The following is a 17,987-nucleotide window of genomic DNA, read 5'->3' on the forward strand; positions in this document are numbered from 1 at the left end:
TCCAGTAACCTGATCGAGAGCATGAAACAAATCCTGTAAATGTCCCGAGGCAATTGATCACAAACACAAATTTCATGCAAAGAGTTTATTTATGAATCAGACTGCAGTATCATACAACAGTAGCACAATCATATGACTATGGATTATGCTCATATTTATAGATACAAAGATAAAGGCATGTCTTAAAGGAAATAAAATGAATGAGTCTTTTTTATTTACTCTAAAAATAGCTTTTAAATACTTGGCATAGTTTTGTAAATTAAATTCTAAAACATAATGTTTGCCCACTGGTTTTACTATTGGAGTACCAAATGCAAATATACTTTATGAAAAACATTTTTTTTCCTCCTCTCTCTTGCATTTCATGCAAGGGAGAAAAAAAGATGTCAGTGAGTACAAAAAAGCACTTAAATCTCATATGAAAATAGAAAATATTACAAGTGTGCATAATTACTTCATGTTGCACATAACCTGCAGTACAAAAAAGTCAAATGACACTATGTTCAAGTGTACCTGACATGCCAATTATTGGGGGGGGGCGTATGTACTGAAATAGCTATTTAAATGTCGTCGGAGGCAGTTTACACACAAGACTAAGGCTAAGCCTTTCAGTCCGCAAATTGAATTGAAAATGACATGTGTCAGTAATTGTGGGCGTGCCAGCTTGTCCTCCCTGTGTTGCTGACTGTGTAGTTGTCTTGAAACACTGAATCTCATCCTGCACTTTTTATAAATTATCCTTTTTTGTATTATTTGAAGTTCACAGTTTTGATTCAATGTATATGATAAACGGCATGAAGAGCAGAAACTATCCACAATGCTACTGTACCCCTCCAGCCAGAGGGATGGCAGAACAGTAAGTTGTTTGTAAAAACCTAAGGTATGAAACAGTGCTTAGTAGGTTAATATTTGGCATTGCCTGGAATATAATGTAATGCACACATAATAAGGCGACATGATTATTCCAAATTTACAAGAAATGTTTGAAATACAAGACAAAGTTCTGAGTTGATAAAATGCTACAACTGTAAAATGCTACATAACAATTAAGTGATACTTGTGATTAAACAGTGATGGTTTACTACAAATCTGTTGGTACATTAAACCAATGCAGCGCTGCTGTTGTAGGAAAAACCACGTAACTGCACACTTGTTTTTATCCACAAGATCATTTTTTTTATCATTATTAAGTAAGTTTTAAGTGATGATTTAAAATGTATTAAAAACCCTTGTATTTAAAAAGAAGTCTGTTTTAGTACTTTTCTTTGCAAATTCGTGGTTTTTAGCCAAAAATAGCATACTGCATTGTATCCTTTAGTGCAATAAGTGTTAGGGACGGCAGAACATTTTCCACAAAATGAACACACTGTGGAATGAAAGAAACAAAGAAAGAAAGGAGGAGGTTAGGAGGAGGGGGGAAAGAAAGGGAGGAAAGGGAGGGTGAAAGGAAGGAAAAGAAAAGAATTTCCCAATTTTATTTCTAACAATGTTTGAGGAACCAACAACAGAACAATACATGATTTGAATTGGAAGACATACAAAGACAAAAATATGACACAGGTCATGTCTGACCACCAACGTAGGAAATACAGCTGAGATGGACTGATGTATCAAATATCACAAGGACTGTCCAACATTGACTCTGTTAGCGTGTGAAAAAGCACTATCAAATAGGAAATCATGGCACAATCATAAAGTTTCCACCACATCAACACTGGCGATGATGAACCCCATCGCTCACTGAAACCGAACCGTGTGATCAAGGCACACCACAGGGCCATCCCTTCTTATATCACTCTGTTAGATTTTAAAGCACTAGAAAATTATGTATACTCTCAGTATGATTCTATACAGACATGTGATACTTTCAGCTTGATAGAAGTGTGGAGAAATAAAATGTCATGGTTAAATACAAAATATCTCTTAAAATATTTAAAATATACTTTATTTTGTACATTATGCAAACTGATTAACAATTCGATGATAACAAAAATAATTTTTTATGAAATGACGTCTTTTTGCGATACAGATGTATGAACATAGATATATCTCATGAAGTAAAGCACCCACCCCGTTAAGCGCCCGTATACCCTGACACGACTCCATATCCCTGTAATATGATTTGAATGACATGTTCACATTAAAACTCCTGACAATGGTTCCTACAGGTAGCTCCACTACACCACTGAGCTGTTTGTACAACAATATTGCTCTACCTATCTTTTTTTTTTTAATCTTTTTTTTTTTTGTTCTTTATCCCTATATCCATCTTTTTAAGTTTGCCAAATTCACCAACCACCACTTGAACTCAATCCGTGCCTTTATTGCTTCCTGAAATTACCTGGAAATGGGAGCTATACATCGGATTGATCAGAGGACTAACACACATCTGGTTAAAGTAGGCAGCTCTCCCTTTTCCAGCGTGGAACCAATGTAACGTATAATAGGTCACGGTCTATCATGTCATGTGGTGTAGAGTCACTCTTCATTGAAGAGCTCTATGGGTTATGGTTGCAGTGTGTACAAAAGCAATGAAAAAGGGCACAATGTCGTTCAAATTTTAAAAAAGAAAGGCTGATTGATCTCATCTGAAAATCAAAACAGTTCTTGAGCCAGAGACAGTGATGTCCAGTTCTAAAACAGGTGTCGCCTCACCACGACACAATCAGATACGCAGTTTATTTTGGTGTAGTTTAAATGCAACAGAACAGGTTTGTGACAATAACCCTTCTAAGTCTACGTTAGGCTAAACATAAACGCTTACATTCATATCCTTAACAGCTCGCCCGTAAACAAACTGATTCGTTCAGTATGTGAAAAATGTCTCGACTGTATTCACTATGGACATTTTAGAAGTTCTAGTATGCACAACAGAATTGCATAATGTCTGCCAATGAGAAAAGCATAGGGAGGGTAGAATAGAAAGGACAAGCCGCTACAAGAAGACTAACTAGTAAAAACCCTATAAGAGGATGGGCTTCGGGATGGAGGACGGATGGGGTTGTGGGAAGTCAGTTTGGGAAGGGATTCGAAGTGGAATTTGCCCCACAAGTTAAAGGGGCACCTCCCTTTGGCAGTGGAACAGCACTCTTAGTAGTCAACGCAGCGCCGAGGGTGAGGGTGTACACAATGCTCTTGTCGGACAAGAAGGCCATTTCAGTGTCAAGATGAGATGAAGGCATTCTAGTAGGCAGCCAGGTCACAGTGTTGGAGCTAAAAACCTCAGATGGAGATGATGGACGCAGTCTTTCTACACTGTCTCCACTCGGCTGGGATCATGGGGTTCTGAAATGTAAAGGAGAAAAAGATTCATTCACAAAAAATGTATTATTGTATTATATCATTCAACAAAAGGATCTAAACCAAAGAAGGGTAGTAAGGTACAAAGTGTTCAAGTGTGCTTTGCATGTATTCTGTTTACTCTAGTGATGTAAAAGTCAGTGATATGTTTAATGGATTTGAATTCACTGAGGAGGGTTGAAGACTTGCACTATCTTTGGGCACCGACACCATCTTGTGGAGATGTCTTTAACAGCAAGGCCCATTGACAGTCTCCTCAATTTTGATAAATTGCAACCGTATAATCTAAAAATGTATTTTTGTGCAGACTTACATGAGACTGTAACCGTTCTTCTAAATTGGTGTTTTTACAATTGGTGAGAAAAAATGCCCATAAATTATGACAAAAATACTAAATATATAATGTTTCCCTCATGAATATTAACACAATTTGATGTCTCCTAAAAACACATTTCCTATCAATACCTATAAACATAGTTAGTTTTATTGACACATTTCTCAGCATTTAAATGAAACATTCACTCATGGTTTAGTCTGCAGTCATCCTGAAGCATGCATATATATATGTGGATAGGGACAGTGAAATCATATGATGCATTGAACTATTTTAAATAATTGCATTGATATTTTCCTTTTCTCATTTGGTTTAATAGTCTTCTGAATCTCTGTGGACCAAGAACCACAAGGGAAATAAATGTTTGTTTTTTCTTAAGGTTACCCTTAATCATTTCTAAATGTGGGTACATTTGTAAAGCTGTACAGATAGTCCTCTGAATTTGGCTAATTCATTTATCAAGTCTAATGTTCTTATCTTACCTGAGAGAGACTCCTCCTCATCTTGCAACACTGTCTCCTCAGAGACCTGCTTTGAATGGGTGACCTCTTGATCTTGATCGTTCTCCTTGTCTCCCTGAGGAGCAGGGTGGGGCTCCTCCTCTTGTTCGTCCTTGCCCTCCCCCTCTGCCTCTGCCTCCCCCTCCCCAGAGTCAGTGCTCCTGATGCTGAGGCGCCTCACACGATACATAACGTCCACCTCCCTCATGCGGGCCAGGTGCTCAACTGCCACGCGACCCGGAGAAACAGCCAGCTTGGTCTGCAAGGCTTCCATTCGCTGGGCGGGGCCCTTGCTCCTTCTCTCCCCCTCTAAGCTAAGAGACAGCCTGCGGTCCAGGTTTGGGGGAACTGAGAGTGGCAGTCTATCTGGCGGAAACTCCGGTAACCCTGGGTGGTCTCGCCCCAGATGAGTCCGTAGACCGAGTCTATGCTCTGGAGTAGCAAATGGCTTCTTTTCTTGCTCTTGCTTGTCATCAGGCAGTGTACTGTCTTGTCCCTCACACTCACTTTTCACTTCAGCTGTCTGTTTGTCTGCAACGCCCGCAGGTGTTTCTCCTGTAATGGCTTCCTTCTCTCCTAATTCTGCTTCCTTAGTTGCTGTTTCACTAGCACTCTGTTCCCCTGTGACTTGGGGGTCTGCTGGCGCATCAGTTGCCAATATTGTGGATGCGCTGTCCTCCGTAGCTCCATTTGCAGGGACGCGCTCAGCAGGATTAACTGCGCACAAATCGTCTTCTGCCTGAGCATTGTCTGTTTTGTCACCCCCTCCCTCATTTTCCTCTGTCATTGAATGCTGCTCCCTTGTTTCAGCACACAGGTCGGATCCTGACTGATTCAAACTTGAGTCATTTGGCTCCTCCGTTTTTGTATCTCCTGCTGGACTTTCTAAAGCAGCGCGTCGCGGCGGACTGCCGTTTTGATTGGTCGAGCTGTCCGAGCTGTTCTCCTCGTGAAGCGGAGGCAATGGGCCCTGTCTCATCTGATTCTCGAGCTCTCTTTTACAAATAGGGCACTCCTCCTCTGATTCAGCACTGAGATCTTGAAGAGTATCTGCATCATTAGGTTTAGAACTACCTGCGGACGCTTTATTGACATCCGCCGGGTCTCTAGGGTGACGCAAAGTCTGGCATATGTCCTCATAATCAGGAGGACTAGTGAGCGTAGAGGCGTCCTGCATTGGCTGTCTATCTGCCCACGGCACCTCAGCTGCTGCGGTGCGCGTTGTTGGACTGAAGTCACAAAGTGGTGTCTCGATAGGCTCATCCGGCAGGTCTAGTTTCACTGTCCTGCCATCGTTGCTCCGTCTGCGCGAAAGATGCGTAATAACCCTGTATTCTCTGAAACCTGTCTCCCGAGGTGGGACGGGGAGCTCCTCCCTAAGCTGCTTGCTGAAGGTTACTGACTTTGTTGCAGGCCTGGAGAAGGCGCTCTTGACTTCCCTGTATTCTGGGTCAACAGACCAGCTGACTGCACTGCGCCTAAGGCTGCTGGGTTTGTTGAGAGGTTCTGATGTCAATCGGATTTTGATACGCTCAGGGATTTGAACAGAACCATTTGGGACTTTATTGCTGGCAGTGCCTAGCTCCAAGATGTCTTTGTAGGCCTCGTTAAGATCCTCAATGCACTTGTCAACACTGGGCTGTTTGCTGCTCTGCTGCTGCTGTTGATCCTGGACTTCTTTTTTGATGACCTCCAGCTCTTTCACAGCATCCCATGGACGCTGGCTGGCCGGTTTCAGCAGTAACTGCTCAAATGGCTCCTGCCCACTATTTGCTGCTGGTTTGGTCTCCTCCACATTTCCTGAGGGTGGTACTGCTGGTTGCTGAGCTGTGCTCTTGTTCAGCTGGTTGGAGAAGGTGGAGGTCAGAGAGAAGGCGCTGTTGCTTGACAGTTTCAGGCTCTTCACCCCCTTTATAGGGAAGCTGAAGGCAGTGCCCACTACGCCGCTGCTGTCAGGAGGGACTTCAGTGCCAGGAGGGACAGGTTCTTGTTGTGCTTCCTTGTTTTCAGAGTCAGGTTTTTGGGCCTCTGGGCTAGTTTGTGTCTCCTGGTCTCTATACTGGTTTGCAGGCCAGGTACCCGACAGTTTCATCTCCTTGTAATGGTTTATCTTAGGGGGTCTACATGGTACTCTTTTAAACATTTTGCTGCTCGCTCGACTGCTTGTTTTGCTGCTCGCTATGCTACCAGTAAGTGCTTGCAGCTCAGCTTCAGCTGAAGATGTGCTTTGGAGACTTTGGTTTGTTAAATGGCCAGTTTTGTTGTCACTAGGACTGTCCGCTGGGTCTGGTGACTTCTCATTGTTGTTATTCTGATCACGGATTGTTCCAGCAAGCTGCGGAGTAACAGGTACAGACACTAAACAAAAAATGGTCTCGCTAAGTCTCTTTTTTAGATTCTTGGATTTGTCTTTCTCTGGTGGTTCAGGTTGTTCCACCTTTTTTACTTCAGTTACAGTTTCAGAGACACCCTGGTCGGCCGGCTTGCATGGGGGAGGTGGTGGTTTACCCAGAATAGATGAAGGAAAAAACTGACTACGGCTTTGTTCAGGCCCTACACTTTCACTTTTTTTGTTTAATCCCCTGTTGGACCATCGATTACTGCTGTCGTTGTCAGTGAGAGCTGTTTTGCGGGTGTCGGTATTGAGAGCTGGCCCCTGTTGGGGAGGAAAGGCACTATCATGTGTAGATTGTCCTAAAATCTTAACGGGCAGAATCTCTTTGTTGATGTTACGGATCTTGTCTGAGTCAGTGAGAGAATTTCCGCTAGGCCCTCCTGAGATTTGCTTCACTCTTGGGTCTTCGGTGGGTACTTGACGGGCATGACCTGGTTGTTCTTCATGTCCAGAATGTACCAGTTTTCGATAGGACGCAGCACGTTCTCCATAATGTTCCAGCCATGAACCCGCCTGTCTGTAAAACCACCTTCCAGGATCTGAGTGGGGCATCTGCAGAGATTCCGCCCTCCATCTTAAGTTTGCCATTTCATTGCGGTTCATTGAAACTGCTCTTGGGGGTGGGCCTCTTCTATAAGATGGGGGTGGGATGTAGCCTGGGGGCTCCATTCCAGTGAGGGAGTGTTGTGCGAAATAGTCTTGTCTCAGCTCCCCACCCCTTGGATAGTAGATAGGCCTTTCTTTTTGTTTGGCACCCTGCTCTATAGCAAGCATTTCTGCGCTACCCCTAGTCTGCTGGTGAGTCTCATATGACGGAGGCTTTAAAGGCCTGCTGAACCTGGGCTTTGGTAAAAGTGCAACATGGCTGCTTGGCCCTGCATTCCTACCCCACCGGTCCCTGACAACAGCACCACTATAGATATACCTACTATAGGGTCCAGAGAAGACAGTGCTGCTTATTCTCTGTTGTCTATCAGGTAGGCTCGGCCTGGAGGGAATGAGCTCTCTGCTGGCACTTCCATCAGGTGACAAAACTCTGGGGAGAGACTGAGACTTTGCTTTAGTTCTTGGGTGAAAAAAACCCTCAGGTGTCCTCAGGCGGTACTGGTCCTGAGCCCACCTGTCCCCATCCCCCTCCGACAGCTGCCTTCCCAGGCCCACAGCAGGCCTCCACTCCTCTGTACCGAGGCTCTGGCACTTCCTCTCCCCAGTCACCCTTAGCTGACCAGGGGCTGCATCCAGGTCCCTTAGCCAGGAAATGTCCTCCCATAGCTGCTGCGCTTGCCTCTCTGCTCTGTGTTCCTCTGCTGCAATCAGGGCCTGTGGCCTCCATGCGCCAGCAGAGGCCCTCAGCTCCCTGCCATCAGCATAGTCCAGGAGGATGCTAAAGTCCTGACCTCGCCTCCGCCAGTAGGAAACATCCCTCTCGTCGTGGCTCAGCGGCTCTGAGTAAGTCAAACTGGGAACATCGTAGAACCTGCAAAGGCAGAAGAGTTCAGTGTGAATAAGATGTTCAAAGTGTCACAGAATGAGAGTGAGGTGCACTCTGAATCTAGGTTGACACTTGCAAAACAGTTGCAAGATGAATGACATTTGACTCACAGTCATTAGGTACAAACACAGAATAGTGTCTGAAAGGCAATATTCTTTTCATGATTGATAGTGTTCTGGTTTTTCCATTGTTTGAAAAACAACAATAAAAAGACACTATTGAAACATTGATACTAAAAGTGTTTTCAATAGGAAGACTTTCCCAAAACAAATCAAAATGTATATTATATATTATATGAATATTATATCACTTTCTATGATGATATACGAAAATAAAAACACCCTTTTTTAGATTTGATAATTGTGTCTATGCCAGTCTCAAGCATGTAGCTTGGCTTTGGCAGTATTGGCTCTCCAATGCAACTTAATCAAGGAGAGCCAGCACATATGAGACAGAAGTGCTTACGTCAGTGGCTCCCAAGTCCCTTGAAGAAACCATGAAATTGTGATGCTACTGCAATATGATCTGCATATTAAATTGTGCTGACCTTATCTTGTAAGCTGGTCATCTGGACAGCGACTTTGGCTCTTAGAGAAAGTCATCCCATAACCTGCACGATAGCAAAAAGGACCTTTTTTCCCTCTGATTAACTGAACCTATGATTAGTAAGACCAAACTGTTCCCTTTTTAGGAAATACAGTATGACCTACCGATAAACACTTTTAATTAAAGCAGTCTGCTTCTCCATGTTACAATAAAACATCATAAAGGAGAAAATCAGAAGAAGAGGCCCTTTTTGAATGTATATTTTATATCACAAGCTTTAATATACATTTTAAACCTAACATAAAATGAGTGACTTCTGGCAGGCTCAAAACAGTGGTTCCACTGTAGTGTGATAAAGCAGTGCCGCCTGGAGATCATTTTAGTTATGGTTCCAAATGTACCTCTTAGGTGCAGGATATGGCTGTAATGAATATTTCATTGCCAACACAATTATCTTAGAAATAGCATACTTAATTATAACAGATTGAGTCGACAATAAAACAGAGCCTCACTTCTTTGTGTTCAAAAGGGGGTCATTTTGTTATATTGTTATTTTGATTTTGGAATTTTCCCAAGCAGTTGTGGTCATTTTCTTGGTGCTGAACGAAGCAGAGTCACCCGTCACATCCAACCATGTTTTAAAGCCACCCTGATGCTAGTCAGTTATAATGGAACAAGGGAGTGCGGCTCCATCAGGTCTTTCAAATAATATTAATAAATCAATAATTATATTTTCTCAGGCTAGTTATTACTTATGATACAACCACATAATGTGGTAATGATTTGCAGTAAGCAGTTCCATAATCCAACCATAATATATATCATGAATACATAATACAATATAAGTTTGAAAAATATCAAGTCTCGTAAAAAATAAAAGAGAACTCAAAATGAATTACAACGACCCTTTTTTAAGAGTGTCATATCTGCGCTGCTCTGAATCGCTGCGTTAGTCACCGTACTGGTTCATTTAAGCAGCAAAGTCAATGGATCATCCTCAGCAGCATATGCTACTGTATGGCGGAGGGGAGCCGCGCTGTGCACACTTGCCCAGCAACATGCTTACATCACTGAGCACGTGCTGGGCGGGATTCAGTGTGCCAGTGTTTATAGTGGAGTGATTACGCGCCTGTCTTGAGGCATGTTCAGTCCTCCTCAGTTTGCTCACTGTCTAGTGCTGCTGTTTACATCTGCCCGTCTGGAGGCTGCGGAGACGACACCAGTGCTTGGGTGGGCTTCCGCAGAGACGCAAGCCACCCCCTCCGTGCGGGCATGTGAACACACCTCAAACGGATGCAAAGGCACCTTTCATAATTCCTCATATGCCGGCATAAGATATGTCAGTGGTGCTGCTGCAGCCAGAGTGTTCTGCAGCTTCTGGAAGGAGGGGAAAGGGAAGAGGAGGAAGGGAAAAAAAAAAAAAACCTGCGCAGTGCAGACTCAGTTTGCATGCAATACCAAAGGGCCCCAGTGAGAAAGAGGGGGGTAAGGGGAAAAGAAAGGAAGGTAAAGGGTGTGGGGGATCGCAAAAGAGAGGGGGAAAAAAAAAAAAACACTCACCCACTATCTGTGGCGAGAGAATCACCCAAGGGCTGAGTGTCACCTAGGATACCAATGCCGAGCTCTTTTCTCCTTAGGATCCTTTCCCCGCTCTCGTTGTCTGTGGCGGGGTAGCCCTTCACCAGTGCCTGCCTGCTGCCATAGATGCCCGTGATAGATGCCCCCCGGTCCGCCTCGTACCCGTTCAGTGTCCCCCGGCCAGCCCTGTTGTCCACGAGTTCGCGCTGGCAATCAGCAGGGCGCTTGTCATAAGGCGTGGCAGACGGAGGGCCGCTCTTGGGCAATTTGTATCCGTGCGAAATGAGGAGGTCCTCCACACTGTACATGGTGGCAGCGGCTCTCTCACTTCTGGGCAGGAGGGCAAAGGTGGGTGTGTTGCCGCCTTATGCGCAGTGCTGCTGGTGGAGGCTGGAGCACGGTTGCTCAGCAGAGGCCATCACTGAGGGAAGGACAGGGGAAGGGAAGAGGTAACATGTGAACAGATTATTTCTGCATGCACTTCGAATCGCAGATGTCAGAAAATACAGACGTTTGTGTTACATCTCCAGATGTGTTCAGGTGTTTTACAGCATGGGCTATGTTGAAAGCTTGGATAATGTTTTCCTAAATTAAACATGAACACGTGCTAAACATGGAACAGTCATTTGTGCAGACATTACTGTGTCTCCAAGGTTGACTCTGGAATGTACAGCTTCAGTGTTAAAGGTGCACACTGCAGAATTTAAGAGCCCATCTTTTTTAATGCAGTTTACTATCCTGAGCATGGATTCTCTCCCAAATCTAGCCACGCCCTTCTTTCCTCCCAAAGACATTTTTATCATCTTTCCAAACTGTCCAAAACGATTGTGTCGCCTCATAGAGGAACGGCTAAATTGAAAGTTGTTCCCATCTTTTAAACCTCTCTCTAAATATAGATTTCTCTACCCTCTGTCTCTGATAAAGTAGTCAAAAATGTGATTTATCCTTAGTAGAAACAGGTTCTCAGTGTAACATTAGTCATCAGTAATTACAACCACATTTATTGTTCTCCAGACACTCATCAGCCTGTGAACGATGCTGTGCTTCCGCCAATAGTCAAAAAACGTCACAAAAACTACGAAGAAATTCTCCAACATTAAGAAAAGAGAAGAGTCTGAGTCTGTGTCTCCTCCAGTATATTTTTGCATTATATATTTGCCCCCCTGGTGGTAACGTTATACAGCTGCAACCCTTCTGCATCGCCACAGACATGGGGAAATAAAATTACTGCAAATAATATATACTGCCCCTTGTCTCTGTGTGGTGTCGCTATACACGGTGTAAGCTCGTATTTCTTCTGTCGTAATGACCTCAGAAAAAAACATATTACATTTATTACATGTAATTAAAGTGATTCAGCTCCTGGGTCATAAAAGTCTAACTTGCAGTGTTAGCAAAAAAATCTAAAATGAAGCGAGGACTGGAAAGAAAGTAAAGTTTAAGTTAAAATAATTTAAAAAAAACACATAACATGAATCTTAATTAGTTTGTTATTTCACGTCATATTGTGAGACGATTCTTACTTCTAGAAATGTGTATTTTCACTATTTAATTCATCTTAATGGTAATTTATCATCTCTGTACAAGTACATTCTTGCAGGTGCATCATATCTCATTTATTTATTTATTTATCTAATCTGTGACTTTGTAAGTCAAACCTTTACAGGCCACCACACCAGGCTCTGTTTTCAGCACTTCTCTCAGACTGTAGTCCCTGAGTCTAACTGTCAACACTGTAAATATAACTACAGCTGCAAGTAAGTTATCATCGCTGATTAATCTGACGATTATTGATAGTTTACTGATTATTTGATCCGTCAGTGAAGGGTGTGAAAATAGTGAAAAACGCCCGTCACATTTCCCAAAGCCGACAGAAAATGTCAACAAATTGCTTGTTTTGTTCAACCAACTTTCCAAAACCCAAAGATATTCAGTCAACAATCACAAATGACACAGAAAAGCAGAAGACTAGGAAAACATTTTTGCTTGAAAAAGTTCTAAAACGATGAATGTAACGTCAGTATTGTCAAATAAATGGACTATCTATCAACTTATTTCATCTCTAAATATCATGCAACAAGTAGTTCAAACAAAAGAATTGTTTTATGACTCAAGTTGAAGAGTCTCCTCCTCAGTTCTTCTGCTGTTTGTGTGTTCTCGTGTGTGTGTGTGTGTGTGTGTGTGTGTGCGTGTGTGTGTGTGTGTGTGAATGCAGACGCAGCCTTCCCTGTCTGATATATTAATTTGTGGCTATAACAGGCTGTCCTGCCTCGAGATGACAGTGGATGGTTTATGAAACACTAACACGGTGATCAAAGGCTTTGCAAACATTAGCATTTTGGCTAATAATGTTTGGACTTGAATAGTGACTCGCTGTTCATTTTCTATTCTGAAGGGGTCCCTTAAAGGACGCCGTTGAATCAAAGACGTGAGTGTTAAAATAGAACTTACAAACCACTACTCACTTCAAGTTAGGGTGATGCTTTGCCAAAATTGTTCCCAGCAAATACCTTTATTTATTTATTTTACTGAAACTACAATACTCCATCTGTTATCTCCCAATTACAGATTGTAGTATAAACCGCGGATGGGGGTCATGTGACAGACCTAATTAATATCTCAAAGACATCACAGAATGAAAATGTGTTGTAGTACTACAGTAAACTTCTCTGAAGCTTTACCAGGGCAGAGTACCTGTTGTCGCAGTAAGTTGTGTTCTCCTCTGTGTCTGAACAAAACGCACTGCTTTCATCTTGTTTGTTTACGAGGAGCAACAAGTGTGATCTTAATAACACACATGTACATTTAAACAAGGTTATAAAAGACTTGCTTCTGTCCCTGTACATGTGTTCGGCTTCAAAAACAAGAATTGTCTGCTCTTTTCTATGCAATTCATAATTAATACTTGATGATATTCACTTTCAAAATGTTTATAATGAAAACCAAAAGTTGGTTTTGGGCTTTTTTTTTGCAAACAATACTACAATTTAAAAAAGGCATTGTAATATACAGAATCCTCACAACATAAGGTATTAAATTAAACATACAATGTAACACTAATAGAGTTTAACAGTTACTGGACTAGGGCTTAACTTCATAATCAATTTCTTGACCAGTTATTGTCCCGATGAGTGATTCATCGTTTACTAAAACAAATGTAATAAAACAGAGCTCAAAGTGATATCCTTCTACTTGTTTTGTTGCCTCATTCCAAAACAGAGGTATGTTTTATTTAATATCACACACAACAAAGACCTAGACAAACAGACATATATGAGAAGCTGGACCCAACAAATATTCTGCATTTTTTCATTAAAATGAATCGATAATCAAAACAGCTGCTGATTCATGTTCTTTTCTAATTGTTGCAGCTCACATACGAACTGTTTCATAGGAAGTTAAAGCTAAAGGTGAACCAAGAAACACGTCCGCTCCATTTACATCGATGATGCAAAAATATTATATTAAGGATCATTTCATTTAAATTACTTGAAGAAAATTCCCTCCTCTTCTCTTGACCTTAAGGTGACCTTAACATTTCCCACTCCATAACTTTATCCACTCTGCGGATCAGAGTTGCCTCTGGCCTGGGAGCTGATTTCATACTGTGTGACTCACTGTAACACTTCACATGTGGCCTGGAGGTAATTAATACTACCCAGATGTACAAAGGCTCAGCAGAACACCTCCATCCATAAGACCACACTGGGTGAAACCCACACTCTCAAGGACAGCACAGCGTGAAAATGGAATTTATAAATGCCGACGTAACTTCACGGACTATAGCCGAAGCAGACCCGAACACAACATCAGAAAATCAGCAACATGTTGAAATCAGGGCGTCTGATGTACAAGTCCTCCAACTATTCCTGTCTCTTAAAGTGGAGTGAACAGGCAGCGGAGCGAATGCAGCAAAAATCAACTTGAGGGCTTCTTGAATTAGCCAAATCCAAGATCAGTCATGACCAGTGAAGACGAAAGTATAGCTTCCTTTTTAAATGCAGAGTTTTGTCAGAGAGAACCACTCACACTCACACACACACACACACATACACATACACACACACACAGTGGCCCTCTTTGACAAGGTCACCACTTCAAATGATTGCAGTGGAAATATAGCACATGAGCCCCCCTTTTTTTTTTGCATAGCAACAACAAAAGTAGCATTAATAATTACAACACAGGCAGATTTTCACATGCACGTCATTGATGCGCTGAGGGATGTATGGTTTAGTGCGTGTGAGGAGAGAACTAACAGTAAGGTCAGCTGTTGTAAAAGTTGCTGTTGAGGTCATTCATTGGCTGATATTTACTGCTCCTTTTATTTGGCTTTTTTTTTAATAACTTTCCTGTGCTGCCCTTAAAAAAAAAAGCTCAAACTTTGGAGGTTGAGCGTAACATTTATTTTAAACTTTTAGAGGTTTAGTTTTATTGACGTTCACCCATCTACCCTCCCAGGGCTGAGGGAGAGAGCCCCCCAATGTACAGCCAGGCCTTGCAGGCTGCATGCACAGGTAGTGGCCACTGTAGCACATCAGCACTATAGCAGGCAGCACCACCCTAACTGCCAAGGGAGTGTACCTACATCTTACCTAGTGACAGGGAGATCAGAGCGCCACAGACCAGGCTGAGCATTCAAAGAAAAATACAACATAACCTTGCTCATTCAAACTCATTTCAAGCAAGAGCACTTTGTGTTAAGTCCACCTTATTCTCTGAAAAACATCTTCCCCCCCCCCCCCCCACCCCTGGATGATAACTTGCTGTATGAATGAATAATGATTTGAAATAGATCCGTTGTATCATAACACACAGCTATCAATAATGTATCACGGTTTGTAGAAATATCTGCCCATGCATGTAGCTATACAGTACGACCTACTATAGCCTCGCTATAGCCGACTGCAGCGTTATAAGGCACAGCCTACATAATATTCACTGCTATGAAATTATTTTTTTTTCTTCAAATCGGCTCCCAATACCTGCTTCGCCCAGTACTGCAAGTCCACGCGCCTATACCAGGGGGGGGGGGGAACCTCTACCTGCACGCGCTGTAAGTTGAAAATATAGTCAGCAGCGGTCATGTTTTGACAAAAACCAAAATCATAACCTCGTTGCAAAAAATGTTCCCCCAAGAAATGCACGCAGCGCAGCAGCGGGCGTACATCCCCGCCTCGCCACCGAGCAGCGGCGGATCTGTCGAAGGGCGAACATTTTGAGGTGTGTGTGTGTGTGTGTGTGTGTGCAAGTTGACGCGCGGTTAACGAGGAGGCTTTTTTTTGCAGATGCGTCTTCGCTGACTGTGAGTGTTTACCAAGAGCCGCTGCCTTGCGCTACAGTGGAGAGGCTACGTGAGCCACAGAAACATTTAAAAAAATGTGCAAAAAAAAAAAAAAAAAAAAAAAAAAAAGACACAGCAACCCCTCCCTAGATATAACCCAGTGTCTGCAGAGCGGGGAACATGCAGCAGGATGCTATAGCATTGCAAACAAAACAAAAAAAAACCGAATAAGGGCGTATAGCAGAGAGACGCATACCTGGGAAGATGCTTGGCGGCGGCCGTCGCAGTTCCCCCTGCGCCCAGCTTTAGCTGCTGAGAGTGAGCACTGCACAGAGCCTGAGCCGAGCATGCCGATTGGTAGGCAGAGACGCGCTGGTTGCTGGCTGCCTGGACTCCTCACTACAGCTGAGGTGGGGTGGGCTCCTCACATGCATGCAGCTACACAGAGAGAGAGGGGATGTCAGAATGGTTTCTTCCAAACTGTTTCTCATAACTTTGCTTTTTTTTTCATAGCAACAGTCTTTTTTTTCATATCTTTTTTTTCATTCAATCTGGCATATTGACTCGAATGATAACTACCCGACATGCGGAGCGCTGAGGTCTGCTTATCTTGATTTTTCTGTCACACGTTTTTTAGTGCACGAAAAAACCTGAGAGGAACACACCTGGTGTGTTCATACAAGTCACTGCTTGGGCTCACTTTTGCTGCAACTGATTTTTTTTCCAGTAAAAACTCCCATCTCCCAGTGACAGAATTCTACATTGACGCCCATGCGTCTCTTTCCCATCCCGTTAAGTTTTAGATGGCAGCGAGCAGCACCTCGCCCTTGGTGATGTTGATGACTCGTCACTGTGTGTGTCCCCCCTCCCGTCCAATGCCAAGACAGCTTGTCTAATTAAATGTGCTGGGCTCAGGCCTTCCTGTGCCAACTGTGACATGCTGCACTCGGAGGGATTCCTCGTTCGGAGGAGTGGCGGGGCGACGCTCGCGTCCCAGAGATCCACTGACTGGTGACCAAGTGCTAAAGCCTGACCTCAGGGGTCCCTGCAGATGCCATGTAAGCCTTTCACTTTGTGGGGTTTAATTGGATGAGGGAGCTGCCCAGTGCAAACCGGTGCTGTACCCGTTCTTCAGCGTCCGTATGAGATGCACAGGGCTTTCAAGTAACTACAATCTGTCGTTGTTAGACGCTCAGAGAAAATGCTGCGGGAGTGTGATGACGTTTCTTTAAAGACTGAACGAAACACTTTCAACCAGGAAACCGATGTTGTTTACATTTTATGTAGTTTACACACTTATTTTAAGCCCAACCATGATGTTTTTCCCTAACCTAACTACGTGGTTTTGTGTTCTTGTTTGAATTCACTACGTTACCAAGGGTCAGTGCGTGACGTTGGGATGAGAACGTGTTGGATGGCCAGTGGCTCCCAAGTTAAAGAGGTTCATTGGTCATTTATCCACTTGGTGAGTGGGGACACTTATCTCGGTCCTGGTTGACGAAGCAAATTAAATCTTTTACGACGGAGACGGAGTGCAGCTCAAGTGATCCCAAGTAGCCTCAATGCCTTGACCCAATACGGGCCTTATTGTAGGACACCCGGTTGTCACACTGATGATAAATGACACACCTGGCTGACACTGATCCAAAGCTAACCTGAGCACTGCTAACTGCCGTTGATTTTCATTCCAGCTTGGTCGAAGTCCACACAGCTGAATGTGGTCACCATACTTTTGTGCCAAGTCAGCTGACGCTTAGCTAGTCATCGGAAGGCATTTTGCACAGTTATCACACATCAAACATACCAGCGAGCATCCAATCAACTATCTTTCTTGTAGTTCAAACATGATTTCAGTTACTTCCCTCTGCTTGAGAGGCAGGGACAGATTCAGAGAAGGTTTTGAATTTCATCTTTCAAAGCTGGAAGGATCGCACATTCAGTGTCCAGTCCAGATCGTCCACCTGGTCCAGTTAAGAAATATGTCACGAAAAAAAAAACACAAACCAGTGCCTCTGAGTGTTTGATGTGTACGTTTTTTTTGTGTGTGGTACTTACAAATCTACATTCATATCAAAACAAAAGAAGTAAAAGAGCGTAATGATGTTTTGTCACTACAACTTACAATCATCCACATGTTTAACTTGTTGGATTTCCTTTTATCCAAAGTCCTATTTATGAGTTGGCACTGTAACAATGTGAATAATTGTGATTCAGTTACTGGCGATATTTGCTTCGTTGGTCACTCTCTAGCTTTTTTCCCGACATTTCCAGTAACATTTAGCTGACAATGACTGTAAGATTAAAGCTCTGCTCAAGCCAGTAAGTCTTTAAATCCAATAGGATATTAAGTACATGAATGCATCAGTGAGGTTTTCACTCTGACCTCCATGACTTCATGGATTTACATCTTGTGCATATCAGTGTCATTGAATTTATTTGTCTGCTTCCACTGAGGCCATAACAATCCATTGGCATTTCAAGTGATAACAGGAAAGTTCACACCCTGTGAAAGCCAAATCATTCCTCAGCAAAACAACAGAGATTTATAGTGAGTAGTT

General features: G+C 43.0%; 1 protein-coding gene across 1 annotated transcript; it reads right to left on the bottom strand.

The window, feature by feature from the left end:
• Nucleotides 1-18: 18 nt before the first annotated feature.
• Nucleotides 19-15,813, bottom strand: jcadb (junctional cadherin 5 associated b). The gene is made up of 4 exons (XM_031870760.1): nucleotides 15,686-15,813; nucleotides 10,128-10,566; nucleotides 4,117-8,006; nucleotides 19-3,285 (listed from the first exon to the last, which is right to left on the bottom strand). The coding sequence occupies exons 2-4, from the start codon at nucleotides 10,451-10,453 to the stop codon at nucleotides 3,251-3,253; spliced, it is 4,251 nt and encodes a 1,416-aa protein (XP_031726620.1). The 5' UTR covers nucleotides 10,454-10,566; nucleotides 15,686-15,813; the 3' UTR covers nucleotides 19-3,250.
• Nucleotides 15,814-17,987: the final 2,174 nt, after the last annotated feature.

The sequence above is a fragment of the Anarrhichthys ocellatus genome, unplaced genomic scaffold, assembly GCF_004355925.1.
Source record: "Anarrhichthys ocellatus isolate YVR2014 unplaced genomic scaffold, GSC_Weel_1.0 scaffold54, whole genome shotgun sequence".
Lineage (NCBI taxonomy): Eukaryota > Metazoa > Chordata > Actinopteri > Perciformes > Anarhichadidae > Anarrhichthys > Anarrhichthys ocellatus.